General features: G+C 50.9%; 1 protein-coding gene across 28 annotated transcripts in view; it reads left to right on the top strand.

Annotated features, from left to right (window-relative positions):
* Positions 1 to 22,715, top strand: part of Obscn (obscurin, cytoskeletal calmodulin and titin-interacting RhoGEF) — a 145,590-nt gene that overhangs the window by 67,539 nt on the left and 55,336 nt on the right. For 13 of the 28 annotated variants that reach the window (XM_063270116.1, XM_063270112.1, XM_063270115.1 and 10 more), the window contains 20 exons: positions 375 to 641; positions 786 to 1,052; positions 4,089 to 4,361; positions 4,800 to 5,066; positions 5,874 to 6,140; positions 6,237 to 6,500; positions 6,758 to 7,021; positions 9,941 to 10,204; positions 10,487 to 10,750; positions 11,267 to 11,530; positions 11,887 to 12,150; positions 12,490 to 12,759; positions 13,102 to 13,365; positions 13,705 to 13,968; positions 14,325 to 14,588; positions 18,947 to 19,210; positions 19,567 to 19,830; positions 20,383 to 20,646; positions 20,978 to 21,241; positions 22,103 to 22,369. In XM_063270116.1, the coding sequence (XP_063126186.1) occupies positions 375 to 641; positions 786 to 1,052; positions 4,089 to 4,361; positions 4,800 to 5,066; positions 5,874 to 6,140; positions 6,237 to 6,500; positions 6,758 to 7,021; positions 9,941 to 10,204; positions 10,487 to 10,750; positions 11,267 to 11,530; positions 11,887 to 12,150; positions 12,490 to 12,759; positions 13,102 to 13,365; positions 13,705 to 13,968; positions 14,325 to 14,588; positions 18,947 to 19,210; positions 19,567 to 19,830; positions 20,383 to 20,646; positions 20,978 to 21,241; positions 22,103 to 22,369 (5,310 nt within the window). The remainder of the gene's footprint in view (positions 1 to 374; positions 642 to 785; positions 1,053 to 4,088; positions 4,362 to 4,799; positions 5,067 to 5,873; positions 6,141 to 6,236; positions 6,501 to 6,757; positions 7,022 to 9,940; positions 10,205 to 10,486; positions 10,751 to 11,266; positions 11,531 to 11,886; positions 12,151 to 12,489; positions 12,760 to 13,101; positions 13,366 to 13,704; positions 13,969 to 14,324; positions 14,589 to 18,946; positions 19,211 to 19,566; positions 19,831 to 20,382; positions 20,647 to 20,977; positions 21,242 to 22,102; positions 22,370 to 22,715) is intronic. The other 15 variants (XM_063270117.1, XM_063270108.1, XM_063270122.1 and 12 more) reach the window with 13 other exon arrangements.

The raw sequence follows: 22,715 nt of genomic DNA, 5'->3' as shown, positions 1-22,715 counted from the left end.
CTCAACCTCCCCTTTCCTACAGACCCACTGTTTCTCTGTGTCCCTTCAGAAAAGAGCATGTCTCCCAGGGATATCAACCAAATATAGCACAACAAGAAGCAATAAGACTAGGAGCGAACTCTTACATAAAGGTAGGAAGGGTCCCAAGAGCAGGAGAAGAGTCAGAGACAGCCCCATTCCCACTCTTAGGAGTCCCACAAAAACCCCAAGCTAAACATCTACAACAGACGGCCTAGCACAGACCCATGCAGGCTTGGCAACTGTCATTTCAATGCCAAGGGCTGTTTCTAAAGAACATTGCAGTGACTATGTGGCTAATGTCTGGTTCTGTGGCCAAGAGCATGCCTCACGGGGACCATCTCTGCTTATTCCAGAGAAGCCAGTGGACATCACAAAGCCCCTGGAGGACCAGCACACTACGCCTGGGGAAGATGTGATGCTAAGCTGCGAGCTCTCTAGGGCAGGCTCCTCCGTGCGCTGGCTGAAAGACGGGAAGGCCATCCGGAAGAGTCAGAAGTATGACCTGCTCATTGAAGGCACACAGGCTGTGTTGGTTGTCCGAAAGGCCTCGCTCAAGGATTCTGGAGAATACACCTGTGAGACAGAAGCCTCCAGAAGCACTGCCAGGCTGTGTGTGGAAGGTAAGCACACCGGACACTGCCCTGCCACAATCTCCCCTGAAGCATGCCTGGGGCCACCCCCAAAGCCCCAGTAGAAGTGTCAGAACCTGCATGGCCATAGGAGCTTCACACATCTGTCCCCACCTGTCTTGTTTTCGTACCCAGAAAAGACAAACCGGTTCACGGAGGAGCTGGCTGACCTGCAGGTAGAAGAGAAGGGCAGAGCTGTGTTCACATGCAAGACAGAGCAACCGGCATCTATTGTGACCTGGCGCAAAGGCCTCCTGGAGCTGCGCGCCTCAGGGAAGCATGTCCCCAGCCAGGAGGGTTTGACCCTGACGCTTACTATCAATGCCCTGGAGAGGACAGACAGTGACACTTACACCTGTGACATTGGCCAAGCCCGGACCCAGGCCCGGCTCCTCGTCCATGGTGAGGCAGCCCTCGCTTGCATGCTGGTTTTGGCTCCTTAATGGGTGTACCGTCCAGCTTGTCTGAAGTAGACCAGGGAAGCTCTGAAGTGCTTAGTCATCAGGACTCTGCTTGCCCTAGCCCAGCCCAGCCTCAGATTCTGTATGTCTAATGGTAGAGCAGATTACCTGGGCATCTCAGACTTTCCCAGTGTGACCTTCTGGAAGGCAACCAATTGCTTGTCTTCATTTATACAGTGGGCACTTGCTGTGTATTCTAAAGTGTCCAGGCCCGTCCTGAGTCCCAGGGCGTGTGCTCTACGTGTGCTCGGACACACGCTGTGTGCATTATTGGGACAACTCAACCATGCTTGTTGGCAACTAAGGAGCTTTAGGTGGCTCCAGTGGAGAACTGTCTGTCTGTCAGTGTGGTCAATATATGATAGTGTCAGTTTAGAAAGACTAGAGACAGTGTTGTTCAAGGACAGTCATTCCATTGGGAATGCACGGCACTGAGATAGAAGGTCAGGGTGCATCACAGGGCAAGGAGGCACAGAAGACGGGCATGAGCCTTGTGGAGCTCATGGAGCTCAGCATTTCTGCAGACATGGGGTGGGGCCTAGTGTCTGTGGTCGCTGGGGGTGTCCCTGTTGGGCAGGTGTCTGTCCAGGGCCTCTGTTCTTAACTGCTGCAGAGTTTGAGAAGGTCAAAGGTAAACTTCGGTATGATCTGTGCCAAGAGACAAGGATGTGGAACGTGGGTGTGAGTGGAACAGGAGGGGATTTCTCTAGGGCCTCAAGAAAGTGTTTGCATAAACCAGGCGAAGCTCTGTCAGGTTTGATAAGAATGATTTCAGCAAAATTTACAGTTCATTATTGATGTTGTTCTGTTTGTTCATTTTTTTTTTTGCTGTCTGTTTGTTCTCACTTATGAAACGCCATTCCCATCCAAAATGCAAGGTGAACTTTTGTCCTCTCTGGTTTGTAGAGAAGGAAAGTGGCGGTCAGTCTAGGTTGTAGGGATGTGTCTTAGTATCAGAACAGAGATGACCGTGGCTCAGAGATGACCGAAGCCTCCAACCAGCTCTTCAGTTCAGAGTCCAGGATGGGGTTTGCTGGAAACCTCTCCTGAGATCTGTCTTCAGGGAATAACATTACTCATGTTTGTGAGAAGCCTCAGTGTCAGTGATTAGAAGTAACAAGAGGGTAACTCCATATTTATAGGTTCCGCATCTTCAAATCCAGCCCCTTGCTAATTAAAAACGTGTGGACAAAGAAACTGTGTGGCTGGGGAGATGTCCCAGTTGTTAATGCAGTAAATGCAGTTATGCAAGTTAATGCAGTTAATGCAAGTAAATGCAGGTGTTTGGGACCCACATGTAATTCCTGCTGGGAAAGGTGGAGACGGCAGAGCTCAGCAGTCTGGATCTCAGGACTGGCTATATGAGTGAGCTCTGGGCTTGACTGAGAGACCCTGCTTCATTGAATTAGATGGAAGAACTATTAGGAAGGTTCCTGACATCAACCTCGAGCCTCTACATGTGTGTGCACATGCCCACATATGTGCCTTCACCATGTAGACATGCATGCATGCACACCCAGGCACATTGCTGCAAACAGAAAAAAAAGAAACTATGGCTGTGATGGATACAGACCATTTTTCCTCCTCCTACTCCTGTATGATACAGTGTAACACTACACTGAGCACCTCCATTGTGTTCGCTATTTAAAGCCTACCAGGGAATGTATGAGTTTGAAATCTCTGCGATTCCAGGCCAACTCTCCATCAAGACTATGGAAGGTGAAAGTAAGAGGAGCAGAAGCTCAAGATCTTAGCGAGTTCAGGTTTAACCTAGAATACAAGAGACCCTGTCTCAAAAAAGAAAATCAGTAAAGTGTAGACCTTAAGTGTAGACCGACTGGCCTGTGGGTGGAGTAGAGTCATTCATTGGGTGACAGCCTACTGATCCGAGCCCCTTCTATCTGTCCCATCCAGTACTGGGGTCTTCCAAGTGGAGCCCTACATTCAATACATTTGTGGGTGCAATTGTGTGTCTGTAGGATCTATATGGATCTACCATTCTTAATTCAACAGCAACAAAGTATTCCTAGGGATGTGTGTGTGTGTGTGTGTGTGTGTGTGTGTGTGTGTGTGTGTGTGTCTTGGTGTGAGTATGCTCATGTGAGTGTTGGTACCTGAGGAGGCTAGAGGCCGTGTATACTCTGTAGCTAGGGTGGCAGGTGGTTGGGAGCCCTCTGCTGTAGGTGCTAGGAATTTGAACTTGGGTCTTCTGGAAGAGCAGCTCCTGCTTTTACCACTGAGACACCCCTCCAGCCTTCAATTTACATTTTAATGTATTCAGAACTCTGCATTTATTTTAATATGTTCAATTAATATGTAATATTTGGATCTACCTGTGATACAGTATGATAACTGTGTATGTGTAGCCAGCCTATAGTGACCCAATCAGGGTACCAGGCATTTCCATACGTGAGCAGTCATCGTTTCAGTCCACGGAGAGGCTTTAAGCTGTCCCTTGGGTCTTTGAAATGCAAATGAGCTAAGCCAGGCACAGGGATGCAGGTACCACAGATTCTTCTCGTTTGTGGATGCTGAAAACTCTGTCCCACAGAACCAGAGAGGAGAATGGAAGGGGCCAAACGGATCAGGAAAAGGAAGGCTGGAGTCAGTTGAATCTTTGCGGCACAGTAGGGTACCTGTGACCTCTTTGCATCCATCTATGATCTGTCAATGTGAGGTAGACTGCAGCATGAATTATACTGTACTGTGGCGAGCTCAGTCGGTGTAAGCAGTTTTGGGAGCAGGCAACCTATCTGTTAGCAAGTCCAGCTTAGTACAAAGGGCAGGAGAGAGTGCACAAGCTTTAGCAGGCTGTGGGCCTTCCACCAGCTTGGCAAAAGGTCTTCAGAGAGGGATATAGGTCTGCGGCTCAGAGGCTGACTGCACGGCTCAGGTCTGCTTTTAAGTTTCACTGACAAGAATTCTCTGAATCTGGCCCTAGGCTACAGGAACTCTGACTTGTCCGTTTGCCTATCAGGCCAGAAAGTACGAGTCATTGAGGACCTAGAGGACACCGCTGTCCAGGAGGGCTCCTCTGCCAAGTTTTGCTGCCGCATCTCCCCTGCTGACTACGGCCCTGTGCACTGGTTCCTGGATAAGACCCCTTTGCACAGCAACGAGCTGAACGAGATCACTGTCCAGTCCGGAGGCTACCACGTGCTCACCCTGCGGCAGCTGACGCTCAAGGATTCAGGCACGGTCTACTTCGAGGCGGGTGACCAGCGGACCTCAGCTGCCCTGCGGGTGACTGGTGGGTTTTGTGTCTAAGGGCCATCCATGATGGGGACACTACGTGGCCTAGAGGATCCTTGAAGAGGGGCAGGTGACAGCTCCTTCGTGAGCTCTGTCGAATACACAGTGTGGTCCTGGGGCTCATGGAAAGGGAAGATTGGCAGTCAGTGGCAAGAGGGAGGTAGCCGATGGCATGTGGGTGCGGGTCTCCTACCTCAGGGAGTTGATTCGGGAGACTGAGTTGGTTACTTTCTAAACTAGGAAATTGTGGAGGATGCTATTGTGTCCAGAATAAATGGAAGCTGTACAGAGCCTGCCTCGTGCCCTCAGTTTCTGTCTGGGTCCATCCTGAGGGCAGCATGCAGATACCGATTAAGGCCTTGCGTGGCCCATTGTGTTAGTCCTCTCCTAGAGGCCCCGCAGTCCCGATTACCTCTGCCTTTTCTCTCTCCTCCAGAGAAGCCGAGCATCTTCTCTCGGCCACTCACAGATGTCACAGTCACAGAAGGCGAGGACCTGACTCTCGTCTGTGAAACCACCACCCCGGATAGCTCTGTGCGCTGGACCAAAGATGGGAAGACACTGAGGCCATCTGCACGATGCCAGCTGAACCGCGAAGGCTGTCAGGCCCAGCTGGTCATCACTGGCACTACCCTACAGGATGGCGGGCGGTACAAATGTGAGGTGGGCGGAGCCTCCAGCAGCTCCATTGTCAGGGTTCACGGTGAGTGCCAGGTGGCCATGTTTGGGGCAAGAGTAAAAATATGAACTCATGCAGCAGGAGGCACAGGGTCCCCAGAGCAGCTCCTGGTTCCTTTCCTCCATCCCCATCTGCTGTGTTGGGCACTTGGCTTCCTGGTGTCTCAGGGTCTCTACTGCCCCAGTAGTCTTCTACCCTCTCTTGGTCTCCTGATCCTTGCTTGTGGCCCATTCCTGCACTGGCTTCGGTGGACCCCTCTGGAGCTCCTCTTCCTGCCTTTGGCTTGCCTGTCTGGACTTCCCTAAGCTAGCAGCACAGATAGGCAGCTTGTACAATGGGAGCCCGTTGTCCCCATTGCTGTGTAGAATGAAAGTAGGAGATCAAGGTCCTTGACTGGGTGGCCTCCGGGGGTCTGTCTTCTTGGCTTTCAGATGCCATCATCTCTGTGATTCTAGATGGCTATTCCTCTCTGTTGGTATTCTAGTTAAGGATGCCAAAGCGGTGAAGCAAGGGCTCATCCCAACAACCGTATTCTATTTTATCTCCTTATAGTCTACAATGCCAAGCAGTCACATTCTGAGACCCCAAGCTAGAGCTTCAATGTCTGCACTTTTGGGGGACACAGTTCCCACTGTAATACTTTTGCCTTTATGTTCATCTGGCCACGGTCCACATTTTTAATTTACATACCATCAGATCTATATTCCCCAGAGGTTATTGGGTCCTTGCCACTGGCATCCAATATTGGAGTTGTCCCACCCCCGGTAGCTGCTTCCCTCTGGACCCCAGTCTCCTCCTCCGGGAGACTGAACTGACTCCGCTTGTTCATAGCTCGGCCAGTGCGGTTCAGGGAGTCCCTGAAGGACATGGAGGTGCCAGAGGGCAAGGCTGCCACACTACGCTGTGTGCTGTCATCCGTGGCTGCACCTGTGGAGTGGCGTCACGGAGATGATGTCCTGAAATCCAGCAACAAGTATAGCCTGCGCCAAGAGGGTGCTGTGCTGGAACTGGTCATCCGAGACCTGAAGCCCCAGGACAGCGGGCAGTACTCATGCTCCTTTGGGGACCAGACAACTTCAGCCACACTCACAGTGAAAAGTAAGTGTGCCGGGTCCATACTGTGCTAGGGCCCCATGGGAACCTCAGCCCAGTGCAGGAGAATAACGATGGGCTCTGTATTTGTGCCTGCTGCAGCCTCGTCTGCCCAGTTCATAGGAAAACTGAGAAACAAGGAGGCCACAGAAGGGACCATGGCCACACTTCGGTGTGAGCTGACCAAAGAGGCCCCCGTGGAATGGAAGAAGGGAACAGAGACCCTGAGAAATGGGGACAAATACAGTCTGAAGCAGGATGGAGCTGTGTGTGAACTGCAGATCTGTAACCTGCTTGTGGCAGACGCGGGGGAGTACTTGTGTGTATGCGGGCAGGAGAAGACTTCAGCCACGCTGACTGTCAAGGGTAAGGAGCACACATGGCTTCCCCCACCCCCATCCCTGTGCACCTACTGTGCATGCATCCTACCTTACTCCTTGGGTCATTATATATATAAACCAGAAAATACCAGCATCTGCAGCTGGCTTCCCACTCCTGAGTGCTGATGGGTTCTTTCCTGTTGCTATGCTGTGTTCGGTCACGTTCCCTATCCTGTCCTTTGTCACATTCTGTCTTACCATGCTCTGTAGCAGATCTGATGTTCCTTTGTCTTACCCTCCTAGCCGTTCCTGTCCACTTTATCAGAAGGCTCAGGAACAAGGAGGCCACAGAAGGGGACACGGTCACACTGCAGTGTGAACTGAGCAAGGCGGCCCCCGTGGAGTGGAGGAAGGGAACAGAGACCCTGAGAGATGGGGACAGATACAGCCTGAAGCAGGATGGGGCCGTGTGTGAGCTGCAGATCCGCAGCCTGGCTGTAGCAGATGCTGGAGAGTACTTGTGCATGTGTGGACAGGAAAAGACCTCAGCCACACTGACCATCAGGGGTAAAGACCACGTGTGTTCCTGTGTGCGGGTGTCCCTGTGTATGGGTGGCACTGTGCCTGAACCTTTTCCACCCACCTTTCCTGATTTTCTGCCACATCTTATCCCAGTAGCTGATATTTCTCATTCTTGTATGGGACCTACTTTAGATGCCAGAAAACAATGGACAATTGGGTGTTTCTTAACCTCAGGAGTGTCCTGGCTAGAATGAGTGGTCTCTCTCTCTCTCTCTGTGTGTGTGTGTGTGTGTGTGTGTGTGTGAGAGAGAGAGAGAGAGAGAGAGAGAGAGAGAGAGAGAGAGAGAGAGAGAAGAGAGAGCAGTTACCAAGATTTAATTACAAGTCCTGAGGGCACACCAGGAAACGAGGGAGGTGGGAAATGGAGGAATGGTGCACACAACAGGAATACAGGAAGGACGGCCTTGTCATGTGCCTGACTGTGAAGGTGAGGATTCATCATGAAGGGTCAGGCAAAGGTAAAAGGAATCAGATGAAGGTGAACCCATGGGAGTCAGGGTGGGGGTAAGGGCCTGTCTTGTGGTGGTGAGGAGATGTGAAGACAAGTCTGCAGGGGTGAGCCTGACCCCATCCTTCCTGGGCTTTCCCTGGTCAGTTCTAGATCCTTCCATTGGAGAAGGGTTTGCTGATCCTACTCTGACCACTCTACATGTCCTGTGTCATATATGTAATGTAGTGTCTGTGGCCCACTTTTGTCTATGGCTACAGAATTTATTGGTCTTTGTGTCTGTGTATCCCTCCCAGTTGTGGACAAATGACCTGGGGAGGACATTACAGGGAGTAAGGTCATACTGTGGAGTGTGAACAGAGCAAGGTGCCTCCCTAGAGTGTGAACAGAACTAGGCCCCTCCAGGAGTATGAACAGAGCAAGGTGCCTCCCTGGAGTGTGAACTGAGGAAGGTGCCTCCCTGGAGTGTGAACCGAGGAAGGCGCCTCCCTGGAGTGTGAACTGAGGAAGGCGCCTCCCTGGAGTGTGAACTGGGGAAGGCGCCTCCCTGGAGTGTGAACTGAGGAAGGTGCCTCCCTGGAGTGTGAACTGAGGAAGGCGCCTCCCTGGAGTGTGAACTGAGGAAGGTGCCTCCCTGGAGTGTGAACAGAAGAAGGTTCCTCCCTGGAGTGTGAACTGAGGAAGGTGCCTCCCTGGAGTGTGAACTGAGGAAGGTGCCTCCCTGGAGTGTGAACAGAAGAAGGTTCCTCCCTGGAGAGTGAACAGAAGAAGTTCCTCTCTGGAGTGAGAACAAAGCAAGGTGCCTCCCTGGAGTGTGAACTGAGGAAGGTGCCTCCCTGGAGAGTGAACAGAGAAAGGTGCCTCCTTGAAGTGAAGAGGAAGGCTTCGGAGATCAGAGATGGAGGCACTCACAGATTGAGGCAGGGAACGTACAGACATTGTTGGAGGGCCCTGGGCGTCCCAGAGACTGAGGCTGGAATGAATCTCCTGCAAGTGCAAGAAGCCCGTGTCCTGATGGGCTCTGCTCTCTCATGAAGAACCGACTACTGAGGGCACTGGAGAGGCAGGTATGGTGAGGCCTGGCAGGTGACCCCTATTACATGCACAAACACTGGAGACACTTGAATGAAAACCAGCTGCCCTCTGGAGAGGCCTGGGGTCAAAACGCAGGGGCCTGGTGCCATCGTGTATTCAGACGTTCCAAGGATGGCAGAAGGGTGGACCTGAGTGAGGCCTGCTCCATGGCTACGGAGTTAGAAAGAGGTCACAGGAAGACACACTTCCTGTACCCAACCCCGGGACATGCTGTTGATGCCTGAGGTATGGAGGGTCCTGGCAACCAGCTGCTTTCAAAACTAGGTTCCCCCACCCAACAAGAGCGATGCACACGGGTGCCTTATCTTTCAAGACTGCTGCATTTTCAAAACTACCCTGGACCATAAAGTCCTGAGGATACTCTGAGCCACTGTCCTTAAAGACCTCCAAGCACACAGAGATGGGTATTCAAGAGTTTTCAGTCTTGGCCTGGTAGCCAGAGGAAGCAAACCAGCAATTGATAAACATGATCCAGTTTACCTCCTCTTCTCTGTGACCACTTCCTACATAGGAGCTGAGGACACGTATTCAACCCATTTGTTCAATCGTAGATCTCTGCCTCTACTCACACATCGGAGTGTGTGCCTGCACTGTGAAGATGGGGCCAGAGCCCCGTGGTCACCTACTCCAGGCTGACAGCTCCAGGAAGAGGCTTGTGACTTCTTCCCACCCAGCCAGGCTGTCCCTTTTTCCTGGTCCGTTCTGTTCTGAGAAGCGGGGTTTGCTATGACTGTATGGGGGAGGGGCTCAGACACCCCATGTGCTCTCTCAGTGCAATCAAAATGATGGCACAAGAACCACAGAAGGAACTCACAACCGGGCCATACTGTGACCTAGCAGACAGGCCAGCCATTGAGCCTGGAGTTTGTGTGAGGGGCTGGCAGGCACAGAAGACCTGGGGACAGGGATGCTTCCATTGTAAATGCTTCTGCTGTGCAGGTCCTGGGCGGTCTGTCTAGACCTCCTGGATTGAGGTCCTCTGTCTTTGCTGCTTCACCAAGGTCAGGCTGACCAGTCTATGTGCTGCACCCCCCGTGCTGTTCCGTACTCGTTTCCTTGTGATCTCCAGAGTGAATTTCACTGTTGAGTGTCATGTCCTGTCTCCAGCACGCTCCAAGAGCTTGATGATCTTGGTGTTGTCCTCAGCCCTCCAAGCTAAACTCATGTACAGTCTGAGGCCTGTGGAAACCGTGGAATGGATTGTCTAGATGAAGGGAAGCCCCACCGTCAGCCGTGTCTAGCATGCCCAGCATGTGGCCTGTGTGCAGCAGGGCTTCCTGTCTTCCCTGTACCATCCTCAACTAGGGGCGTCCATGTTCTCAGAGGGTGTGATTGTGTCTGTGTCTTTCTGACCTCCCCAGCCCTTCCGGCTAAGTTCATAGAAAGTCTGAAGAATGAAGGGGCCACAGAAGGAACCACAGCCACGCTGAGCTGCAAACTGAGCAAGGCGGTTCCGGTGACGTGGAAGAGAGGAACAAAGACCTTGCGAGACGGAGACAAATATGGCCTGAGGCAGGACGGAGCTGTGTGTGAGCTGCAGATCCGTGGCCTGACCACAGCCGATGCTGGGGAGTACTCATGTGTGTGTGGGCAGGAGAAGACATCAGCTGCTCTGACTGTCAAGGGTAAAGATGGATGGTTTGTCTTTGTGTAGCTCCTGTCACTTCCCCCTGCCTCCATGTGTGGCACAGCCCCTGCAGTACCCTGTGGCCGTCTGTCCATTTACTCAAGCAGGTCCTCCTGCTGCTGTCCCTCCCCAGCTACCTGCCTCCTTCCCCATCTGTATATGGTTCAGTTACTCACACTGTGGCTCCTGATCAATGTGTGCAGCTCCTCTGTGGGTTCCATGTTCATGCAGATACCATCAGAGGGTTCCGTGTTCTCAGTGATTTCTTGGCCCTCCCCAGGCTTGCCTGCCAAGTTTATAGAAGATCTAAGAAGCCAAGAGGCCATGGAAGGGGCCACGGCAATCTTAAGATGTGAGCTGAGCAAGGCGGCCCCTGTGGAGTGGAGGAAGGGGTCCAAGATCCTGGAAGATGGGGACAGATACACCCTGAGGCAGGACGGGGCCGTGTGTGAACTGCAGATCCGTGGTCTGGCTGTGGTGGATACTGGGACGTACTCATGTGTGTGTGGGCAGGAGAAGACCTCGGCCACACTGAATATTAATGGTAAAGATGTGTGGCCAGTTGGGTTTGTGTCTTGGTGTCTATGGGCAGGCAGGCTGTTTATCTCACTCATCCCATAGTCTGCCCCTTTGTCTGTGTGTCACATCCTTTCATGACTGGACAGAGTCCTGACTTTTGGGAAGCTTTAGGAGATAGGAGAAAACACACCCATAGTTGCCTTCCCTCCACCTTGGGCCTTCATGAGTAAAGTGCTTTTTCTGGTAGATTCTATGTCCTGTTGTCATCCAGGCTGAATCATGCCTGCTAAACTTCTACAGAGAAAGAGACACCCCTGTGTGTTTCTAGACCCACCTCTAATCATCATACCAGATCTATGGAAAGGGCCATGAGCTTGGTAGTAAGAGAACTTAAGATTCATAGCCTGTTCTCAGCATAGCAGCACAGGATCCACCCTTAGTGAGGTTTGTGACTTCTCTGTGCTATTCAGGTCTTGTGTGCATCATACCCTGTCTGCTTTGCATGCTCTGAGCATAATTCCTGTGCCTTCTGACCTCTTAGCCCTGCCTGCCAAGTTCACAGAGGGTCTGAGGAATGAAGAGTCCATGGAAGGCACCATGGTGACTCTGAGGTGCCAGATGAGCAAGGTGACCCCTGTGGAGTGGAGGAAGGGGTCAGAGACCCTGAGAGATGGGGGCAGATACAGCCTGAGGCAGGATGGGGCCGTGTGTGAGCTGCAGATCCGTGGCCTGATTCTGGAAGATGCTGGGGAGTACTCATGCGTGTGTGGGCAGGAGAAGACGTCAGCCACACTGAGTGTCAAGGGTAAAGATCACCTGTGGCCACCTGAACCTGAGGCTTGGTGTCTCCATGTTGTCTCATTGCTATGCCTGTTCTCCATGTGACAAAGCTCCTGTAGTGACCCAGTGGCCGTCTGTTCTACAACAACAGTCATCTGTGCATCTCCATCTACACTCTCTGCATGCCCAGGAGATGTTCTTGTGTTCACAACCCTGCCACTGCCCTCTCTGTTCCCCATGAGGTTGCCCCCATCACCGTCTGCACCTCCCTTCACATGTTCACATTGTGTTCTTTTATAGTGTGTTATTCTTTGTGAGTTGTGTGTCTTGTGTGTGGTGTTCTCAGAGTTCACCTTCTCAGTGTCTATTTGGCCCTTTCAGCCCTGCCCCCCAGATTCATAGAAGACTTGAGAAGCCAAGAGGCCATGGAAGGCACCATGGTGACTCTGAGGTGCCAGATGAACAAGGCAGCCCCTGTGGAGTGGAGGAAGGGGTCAGAGACCCTGAGAGATGGGGGCAGATACAGCCTGAGGCAGGATGGGGCCGGGTGTGAGCTGCAGATCCATCGCCTGGCTCTGGAAGATGCTGGGGAGTACTCATGCGTGTGTGGGCAGGAGAAGACGTCAGCCACACTGAGTGTCAAGGGTAAAGATCCCCTGTGGCCACCTGAACCTGAAGCTTGGTGTCTCCACGTTGTCTCATTGCTATGTCTGACTTCATATGTGACACAGTTATTGTAGTTACCCTGTGGTCATCTGTCCTGTAACTAGGGGCATCTGGAAATCTCCATCACTACTTTCAACTTTCATAATGTTCTCATGTTCATGTCCACCCCAATCCCTGGCGTCTTGCTTCCTTTCTATCTGTTCCCTGGTTCACTGTTCCTGTCTCAAATTCCTCTTCAGAATGTTGTCTCTATGTATTCCTTATGTAGCGTGTCCTTCAAAGGGTCCTCGATTCTCAGTTTCTGCTTGGCCCTTTCAGCCCTGCCCCCCAGATTCATAGAAGACTTGAGAAGCCAAGAGGCTACGGAAGGCACCATGGTGACTCTGAGGTGCCAGATGAACAAGGCACCTTCCTCCACTGTAGAGTGGAGGAAGGGGTCTGAGAGTCTGAGAGATGGGGGCAGATACAGCCTGAGGCAGGATGGGGCTGTGTGTGAGCTGCAGATCCGAGGCCTGACTCTAGAAGATGCTGGGGAGTACTCATGCGTGTTTGGGCAGGAGAGAACGTCAGCCACACTGAGTGTCAAGGGTAAAGATCACCTGTGGCCACCTGAACCTGAGGCTTGGTGTCTCCATGTTGTCTTATTGCTATGTCTGACTTCATATGTGACACAGTTATTGTAGTTACCCTGTGGTCATCTGTCCTGTAACTAGGGGCATCTGGAGATCTCCACCACTACTTTCAACTTTCCAGAATGTTCTCATGTTCATGTCCACCCCAATCCCTGGTGTCTTGCTTCCGTTCCATCTATTCCCTGGCTCTCTGTTCCTGTCTCAAATCCTTCCTCAGAATGCTGTCTCCTTGTGTATTCCTTGTGTAGCGTGTCCTTCAACGGGTCCTCCATTCTCAGTGTCTGCTTGGCCCTTTCAGCCCTGCCTCCCAGATTCATAGAAGACTTGGGAAGCCAAGAGGCCATGGAAGGCACCATGGTGACTCTAAGATGCCAGATGAGCAAGACAGCCCCTGTGGAGTGGAGGAAGGGGTCAGAGACCCTGAGAGATGGGGGCAGATACAGCCTGAGGCAGGATGGGGCCTTGTGTGAGCTGCAGATCCATCGCCTGGCTCTGGAAGATGCTGGGGAGTACTCATGCGTGTGTGGGCAGGAGAAGACGTCAGCCACACTGAGTGTCAAGGGTAAAGATCACCTGTGGCCACCTGAACCTGAAGCTTGGTGTCTCCACGTTGTCTCATTGCTATGTCTGACTTCATATGTGACACAGTTATTGTAGTTACCCTGTGGTCATCTGTCCTGTAACTAGGGGCATCTGGAAATCTCCATCACTACTTTCAACTTTCATAATGTTCTCATGTTCATGTCCACCCCAATCCCTGGCGTCTTGCTTCCTTTCTATCTGTTCCCTGGTTCACTGTTCCTGTCTCAAATTCCTCTTCAGAATGTTGTCTCTATGTATTCCTTATGTAGCGTGTCCTTCAAAGGGTCCTCGATTCTCAGTTTCTGCTTGGCCCTTTCAGCCCTGCCCCCCAGATTCACAGAAGACTTGAAAAGCCAAGAGGCCACAGAAGGCACCATGGTAACTCTAAGGTGCCAGATGAGCAAGGTGACCCCTGTGGAGTGGAGGAAGGGGTCAGAGACCCTGAGAGATGGGGGCAGATACAGCCTGAGGCAGGATGGGGCCGTGTGTGAGCTGCAGATCCATCGCCTGGCTCTGGAAGATGCTGGGGAGTACTCATGCCTGTGTGGGCAGGAGAAGACGTCAGCCACACTGAGTGTCAAGGGTAAAGATCACCTGTGGCCACCTGAACCTGAAGCTTGGTGTCTCCATGTTGTCTCATTGCTATGCCTGTTCTCCATGTGACAAAGCTCCTGTAGTGACCCAGTGGCCGTCTGTTCTACAACAACAGTCATCTGTGCATCTCCATCTACGCTCTCTGCATGCCCAGGAGATGTTCTTGTGTTCACAACCCTGCCACTGCCCTCTCTGTTCCCCATGAGGTTGCCCCCGTCACTGTCTGCACCTTCCTTCACATGTTCATTTTATGTTCTTTTATAGTGTGTTATTCTTTGTGGGTTGTGTGTCTTGTGTGTGGTGTCCTCTGAGTTCACCTTCTCAGTGTCTACTTGGCCCTCTCAGCCCTGCCTCCCAGATTCATAGAAGACTTGAGAAGCCAAAAGGCCACAGAAGGCACCATGGTGACTCTGAGGTGCCAGATGAGCAAGGTGGCCCCTGTGGAGTGGAGGAAGGGGTCTGAGAGCCTGAGAGATGGGGACAGATACAGCCTGAGGCAGGATGGGGCCATGTGTGAGCTGCAGATCTGTGGCCTGGCTGTAGAAGACAGTGGGGAGTACTCGTGCGTGTGTGGGCAGGAGAGGACATCAGCCACACTGACTGTAGATGGTAATGTCTCTGTGTAGTCCCCTGATTGATCTGCTTTCTCCTATATCTTCCATGTATCCTGTAGCATTCCTATGCCCCTCAGTGACAGCATGTCATGTTCACAGTCACCCGTGTGTGTGATTTGTTCCCCCAAAACATCCTGTGTAAGTCTTGTCTAATGTCTCTTCTAAGATATGAACCCCATGAAAGAATTGTGTTCAGTTTTAAGGGAGGTACCAACAGATTGCATCACTGTCCAATGAGAGATCTGCTGGAGCCCTTAGCATCTTGCTAAGGTCCAGGGAGATCTTGGGTCTTTTGGCTCCAGGTAGAGTCAACCAATGTCTGTTCCTTGACAGACATGCACAGCGATGTGTGGTCCTGGCACGAGGTGGCCAGGTAGACACTTCTGAACTCAGCAAGAGTATTTCAGTGCTTCTTTGGTATAATGCCAGACTTGGAAGGATTCCTGCCTTAGTCTCCTCAGAAGTCTGGAGGCTGGGATTTCTTCACCGAGGCACAGGCAGTGTAGTTTTTCCTGAAGGTGACTCTCTTCTCCTAGTCTTCACAAGGTCATTCCTTATATCTGTATCCTAATCTTTTTTTATGTAAACCCATTTTGGATGTCAGCCTAGCCTGACCTCATTTCAGCTTATTTATATAAGTAGTCTTCTTGGAAGTAGAATGACTTCCTGAGGTATTGGGCAAGCTGGAGCTTACATGTGTGAGTTGGGAGGTGGCAATCTAGTTCATGAATTAGCTACTTTACTGTGGCTCCGAGAACGCCATGACCAAGGCAACTTAAGGAGCTCATTTGGTCTTATCCAGAGAGATAAGATTCCATTTTGAGAGGGAGACAGGACAATAAGCAGTAGGCAGGGCGGCTGGAACTGGAAGCTAGGGACTAAAATCTTGGACTGCAAGCATGAGGAAGAACGTGAACTAGATTCTCGTGAGTCTTTACAGTCTCTAAGTGACAAACTCTATCCAGGCCAAATCCCTTAAACCCACTCAAACATTGCCATCAACTAGGAACTAAGTTTTTAAATGTCAGAGGCTATGGGGACCATGACATTCAAACCATCATAGCCTATAACACTCTACCTCTGGCCTCCTCAAATGTATGTTCTTTTCACATGTAAAATTCATTCTTCCAGTCCACACGGCCCAATGTCTAAATGTCTCTTCTAAGTGTGAAGTTTTAGATATCATTCACTCGGAGTCAAATTTACCTCCTACCCAGAAAGTGTCAGAACCAGGCGGAATGATGCTTCTGGAGCTGTGGTTCTCAACCTGGGTGGGTTAAACAATCCTTCCACAGGAACAATAATTCCACGGGAGATTAGGTATCCTGCATATCAGATACTTACATTACGATCCATTACAGTAGCAAAGCTACAGTTATGGAGTAGCAATGAATATAATGTTATGGTTGGGGGTCACCACAAAGTGAGGGACTGTATTAAAGGGTCACCGCATTAGGAAAACTGAGAAGTACTGTTTTTAGACAGTGGTGGGACGGGCTTTCTTTAGATGTTCTTAACCAAAGAAGGGAGAAATTGGGATAAAGGATGGGACAAGGAGTCTCATGAATCTGGAAGGCAGGGCAACTCTACTAGATTTTAAGGCAGAAGAACTTTCTGTGGCTCAATCTCCTGTCCTCTAGACTGGTTCTCATTGCTCTGGGTGGAGAGATGACCAAGGGTCAAGGAGGAAAGCACCTACCCTCCAGGCTTATGGTTTTTGGGGTGCCTGGTGACAATGACATCCCTGTTGATCTTGGATCCATCTCACAGTCAGTCCATTTTAAAAACTTGTTTGCTTTTTTGAGACAGGGCCTTCTGTGCATCCCTGGTTAGCCTGAAAATCTTAGTGTAGAACGGTCTGGGCTGGAACTCTGGTAGGACATCTCCAGCCTTAGCATCTGAAGTGTAGAGATTACAGGCACGAGTCACCAACTCCCCAGCCATGGCCATCTTCTTGAAAGATCTCACATGTAGCAGCTGGATGCTTCTATTGTTTAATTCATCTTATAGCTCTCAGAAGTTTGACAACCTTCTTCCCTCTGGTCTCTGTCACTTCTAGTCTAAGTGATATTTCGACTGGTAAAATACTCTCAAAGTCCTCAATTTCCTGTGGAGTCACAAAAGGGGCCTTTCCTCTTTAGCTGGGGTGTTCACAGAAATGATACATCCTGAAGTTCTCTTCACAACACTCTCTCTCTCTCGCTCTCGCTCTCGCTCTCGCTCTCGCTCTGTCAGCAGCATGGATAGGCTGTAAATCCTCTAATCTTCAGTTCCTTTTCTATTTTATTTAGTAGTTCCTTGATTAATCTCTCTATTTTCCCCCTTTTACTATAAGCAGAAAGAGGAAACCATATTATACCTCCAATATGTTGCATATAAACTTCCTCAGGGGCCCCAGTTTTACTGTTTCCAAATTCTGCATTCCACGAGGCACTAGTTCTCTGCCACTGTCACAAGAATCACCTTCCTCTTTCTAGTTTCATTTCCATTTCTGTCTGAGGCAGATGCAGCATTAGTGTCCATGTTTCCACAGACTCTTCCCAACCATCTCGATTTTCTCTAATATATTCTTCTTCAAAAGTCATCCAGCCTCTACCCTTTACCTGTTGCCAGACAGCCACGGATTCTTAGGTATTTGTTACAATAGCATTCTCAGATTTGTGTTGTTTGGGTCATTGTCACAAAGAACAGTAGATGACAACAAAAATTAATTACCTTCCTCTAATGAAGGTCTGTGATCTGATTGCCAACAGGGTTAGCTCTGTCCAAGGCCTCTCACTGGGTCCCAGGCAGCTGGAATCCCTGAGTCTTTATGCAACCATCTTGTTTGTGTCCAGATGTTTTATGGGGACATTATTATTGGATTAATCATTCATCTGCATGACTTCATTTTACGTTTCCCACCTCTTTAAAGGCCAATTGCCAAGTACAGTCATTTTCTGACATTGTATTGATTTAGTATGCATTTGGAGATGTACAGCCGATTTCAAATATAACCAGGGTCAGTTCTGATCAATCAGTGGGAAGGACAGCAGGACAGATCCAAGGTTCAAAGGCATGCCTAGGAGGTCTCAGCTGCAGTCTGTCAGGGACCAGGCGATATGAGCCAGGGAGGTGGCAGCACTGGCTGGAGTGTGACTCTAGTATTGTCAGGACAAGAGTGTGATGTAGAGGAATTATGGCCTTAGGTGACCCGTAAGAGTGGGTCCAAGCATGGACAATGCTGGGTTGGAGGCTCTGTGTGAAAGGGCATCCCATCTATGTGGCTGGAGGGCATCACAGTTGTGAGATGCCTGCCGTGAAGGTCCGATGGGAGATGTCTTTGCATGCATGGCTTGATCTCATGCTTGGCATGTCTCCTAGTGATGGGAGATCATAGGAAGAACAAGGTGCCATTGAGAAGACGGGTCTGGAGCGATACCCATCTGCCACTCAACCCGCGTCTTAGCAGGCACGGCCTAGGAGCCTCACTTCACACACTTGGATCTGTCTCTTCCCACGATCCTCAGCCCTTCTGCTTCTGTTTCCTTCGTGGATACTCAGATAATGACTGTCAAAACTTCCATGGAGTTTCATAGCTTCTATCCATCTGGTTCTTTCTAGCCCTGCCCACTTGATTCATGGAAGAACTGAAGTCCAAGGAGGTCAGGGAAGGGTGCACGGCCACTCTGCAATGTCAGTTCGGCGGAAAGGCCTCTGTGGAGGGGAAGAAGGGAACAGGGACCCTTAGAGACACAGACAGATACAAGCTGCAGCAAAAGGCAGTCACGTGTGAACTGAAAATCCACGGCCTGGCCATGTTAGATGCTGGAGAATACACATGGGTGTGTGGGGCAGAAAAGACGACGGTCATGCTGACGATCAGGGGTAAAGCCCACAACTGGCTAAGCAGACCTGTGTGACAGTGCCCCAATATGAAGGTCATCTTGTCCATCACTGTGCAAGATCCCGTCCTGCCTCCTGGGTTGGGTTACCCAGAAGACAACAGTGTCTGCAGGAGCTTGCCCATGGCCTTGTGCTGCTGTGGGGTTTCTGTTGTTGGATCCCGTGTGTCTTGTCTCAACTGTCATATCGTGAACTCCAGTATTCTCTAGAAAATCTGAGGTTCTCCATATGATTCTGACTACCTTTGAGTCTACATGCCAGGCTCATATGCAGTTTAAAGGCTGAGGAGGCAGTGGATTAGGCAATGTGGAGAGGTGCACAGGCTAGCCTGAGGAATAGCATACCAAGTTCTCAGCAGATTCACATGTGCCCTTTGGTTGAGTTCTGTGTCTTCTCTGTGTGATCTGTGTTTTGTCTTCCACCTGCTCTGATATAATGACCGTGCCCATGTCTTTCTGACCTTCCTAGCACTGCCCCCCAAGTTCACAGAGGGTCTGAAAAAGGAAGAGGCCACAGAAGGGAACATGGCGACTCTGAGGTGCCAGATGAGCAAGGCGGCCCCTGTGGAGTGGAGGAAGGGGTCAGAGACCCTGAGAGATGGGGGCAGATACAGCCTGAGGCAGGATGGGGCCGCGTGTGAGCTGCAGATCCGTGGTCTGGCTCTGGAAGATGCTGGGGAGTACTCATGCCTGTGTGGGCAGGAGAAGACGTCAGCCACACTGAGTGTCAAGGGTAAAGATCACCTGTGGCCACCTGAACCTGAGGCTTGGTGTCTCCATGTTGTCTCATTGCTATGCCTGTTCTCCATGTGACAAAGCTCCTGTAGTGACCCAGTGGCCGTCTGTTCTACAACAACAGTCATCTGTGCATCTCCATCTACGCTCTCTGCATGCCCAGGAGATGTTCTTGTGTTCACATTCCTGCCACTGCCCTCTCTGTTCCCCATGAGGTTGCCCCCGTCACCGTCTGCACCTTCCTTCACATGTTCATGTTATGTTCTTTTATAGTGTGTTATTCTTTGTGAGCTGTGTGTCTTGTGTGTGGTGTTCTCAGAGTTCACCTTCTCAGTGTCTACTTGACTCTCTCAGCCCTGCCCCCCAGATTCATAGAAGACTTGAGAAGCCAAGAGGCCACAGAAGGGAACATGGTGACTCTAAGGTGCCAGATGAGCAAGGTGACCCCTGTGGAGTGGAGGAAGGGGTCAGAGACCCTGAGAGATGGGGGCAGATACAGCCTGAGGCAGGATGGGGCCGTGTGTGAGCTGCAGATCCATCGCCTGGCTCTGGAAGATGCTGGGGAGTACTCATGCCTGTGTGGGCAGGAGAAGACGTCAGCCACACTGAGTGTCAAGGGTAAAGATCACCTGTGGCCACCTGAACCTGAAGCTTGGTGTCTCCATGTTGTCTCATTGCTATGCCTGTTCTCCATGTGACAAAGCTCCTGTAGTGACCCAGTGGCCGTCTGTTCTACAACAACAGTCATCTGTGCATCTCCATCTATGCTCTCTGCATGCCCAGGAGATATTCTTGTGTTCACAACCCTGCCACTGTCCACTCTGTTCCCCATGAGGTTGCTGCTGTCACTGTCTGTACCTTCCTTCACATGTGCATGTTGTGTTCTTTTTTTTTTAAGATTTATTTATTTATTATATATAAGTACACTGTCGCTGTCTTCAGATACACCAGAAGAGGGCATCAGATGCCATTACAGATGGTCATAAGCCACCATGTGGTTGCTGGGAATTGAACTCAGGACCTCTGGAAGAGCAGTCAGTGCTCTTAACTGCTGAGCCATCTCTCCAGCTATGTTGTGTTCTTTTATAGTGTGTTATTCTTTGTGGGTTGTGTGTCTTGTGTGTGGTGTCCTCTGAGTTCACCTTCTCAGTGTCTGCTTGGCCCTTTCAGCCCTGCCCCCCAGATTCACAGAAGACTTGAGAAGCCAAAAAGCCACGGAAGGCACCATGGTGACTTTAAGGTGCCAGATGAGCAAGGCAGCCCCTGTGGAGTGGAGGAAGGGGTCTGAGACCCTGAGAGATGGGGGCAGATACAGCCTGAGGCAGGATGGGGCCGTGTATGAGCTGCAGATCCGAGGCTTGGCTCTGGAAGATGCTGGGGAGTACTCATGTGTGTGTGGGCAGGAGAAGACCTCAGCCACACTGAGTGTCAAGGGTAAAGATCCCCTGTGGCCACCTGAACCTGGGGCTTGGTGTCTCCATGTTGTCTCATTGCTATGTTTGACTTCATATGTGACACAGCTATTGTAGCGACCCAGTGGCCATCTGGCTTGTAGCTTGGGTCATTTTGCTTGCTGAAGACATATTCTCAGGTTCAAATCCATCTCACTGTCTTTCCATTCTTCGTGGACTGTTTCCTTCCATCCACCCTCTATACCTTCCTTTATCTGTTTTTTTCTGTGGTGTTTCTAGTTCTTTGTGGGTGTATGTTCTGTGTACAAAGTCCTCCAGTGTCACGTTCTCAGTGACTCCTTGGTCCTTCCCAGCCCTTCCAGCCAGATTCATAGAAGATTTGAGAAGCCAAGAGGTCCCGGAAAGTTCAACAGTCACAATGCGGTGTGAGCTAAGCAAGAAGGCCCCTGTGGTGTGGAGGAAAGGGTCTGAGACCCTGAAAAATGGGGCCAGGTACAGCCTGAGACAGGATGGTGCTGTGTGTGAGCTGGAGATCCGTGACCTGACTGTGGAAGATGCTGGAGAGTACTCATGCACATGTGGGAAGGAGAGGACCTCAGCCACACTGAGCATTATGGGTAAATGTCTCCACATGATGGTCTTAGAGTTCTATTCTTGCTCTAGATCTACCTTGTCCACTTAGGGTCACCCTAGGATTGCCTCATTCATGACTGGTTTTGGTCACAGCACTCTCCATGGTCTTAGTGCCTGTACCTCAACCCTTATGTCCTCACACTACAAGTCCACCATGCTGGGGCAGAGTCCTGCCATGTCCTCAGATGTTCTACCCTTGCCATCCATATTCCAGTTTCCATGTGTCATGTTTAGTCAGATACTCTCTTTTCTGGGGGGTAAGTTGGATATGCAGAAAGGACAGTTGGGTTACCCCTGGGTCCCATTCTCTGAAGAGTGGAGAGATGTTCCTTGTGTGGCCAGTGGCTGCTCCAGAACCCTACCTGATCTCACAAAGTCTGGCTATTTCCTGGGGTCTATGGGACACACTGTGCCCTAGTATCAGAGGGACAAGACTATTTCAGCGGCCTGGGAAGGATAAGGCTCTGCTCCAGGGTCTAGTCTGAGGCCATGATCTTGGAGAACAAAGCTGTCTTCTGGGTTCTGGTCTGTAGGGACTTGACTAGACTCGATTCTATTCTGGGTGGTCTGATGTGAGTGTCTTCCTGGGTCCTTTGTATATAGCCCTGCAGGAACTGGATTGTCTATGTGGGGAGGCAAGTACCCAGGGTTAGATCTTTAGTACTTTCTAACCTCCTCACCAGCTCCCTTACCCCGAAGCCCATCTAGACACATGTCCCCATCATGCATCCACTCCAGGGCTGCCTTGGGACTGTAGAGGAGCTCAGTGTCACCCTGTCTGGCTACCTTTAGGTTATTCAGAGGCAAGGCTGAGTTGAGTCTGCTAGCCTCTCATCTTCTCATAGCTCCACAGGTGGTGTTCCAGAAGTTACTGGAGAATCTGCAAGCAGAAGAAGGCTCCACAGCCAGCCTGCGGTGTGAGCTGTCAGTCCCCAACACTGCTGTGGTCTGGAGCAAGGGCGGCCTGGAGCTGCAGGCTGACACATGCCGAGAGACACGGCAGCAGGGCTGCGTTGCAGAACTGCTGCTTAGGGACGTGCGCCGTGAGGACGCGGGCGAGTACAGCTGTACCTGTGGTTCCCAGACCACAAGTGCCACACTCATGGTCACAGGTGGGTGTTTGAGGCTGGTTGACTGCAGTCTTGGGGGCTGGCTGTGTGGGTACAGTTTTCATGCAGACCCTCACAGTCGCAGTTCTGTTTCATGGATCTCAGCCAGAACTCACTCAAATGGGTGACCCTGAGGTCTGCCTCCCTCACCAGTAGCTGGACCTCTGAGGGTCTCCTGAGCAAGTCCTTCATCCTGTCATTGTTCAGGGACATTGTTCATGCCTGCTTTACTATGGTAGCTTCTCCACTGTCTTTCCAGGTGACCCAAGTCTTCTGTGTCCTCTGTCATTCTCCATATCTGTCCCATTGTTCTTTCTGTCACATATTGGATTATATTATAGTTTCACTT

The sequence above is a fragment of the Rattus norvegicus genome, chromosome 10 (assembly GCF_036323735.1).
Source record: "Rattus norvegicus strain BN/NHsdMcwi chromosome 10, GRCr8, whole genome shotgun sequence".
NCBI classification, from domain to species: domain Eukaryota; kingdom Metazoa; phylum Chordata; class Mammalia; order Rodentia; family Muridae; genus Rattus; species Rattus norvegicus.
The sequence above is the reverse complement of the archived record's forward strand: the minus strand, read 5'-3'. Positions and strand labels throughout refer to the sequence as shown.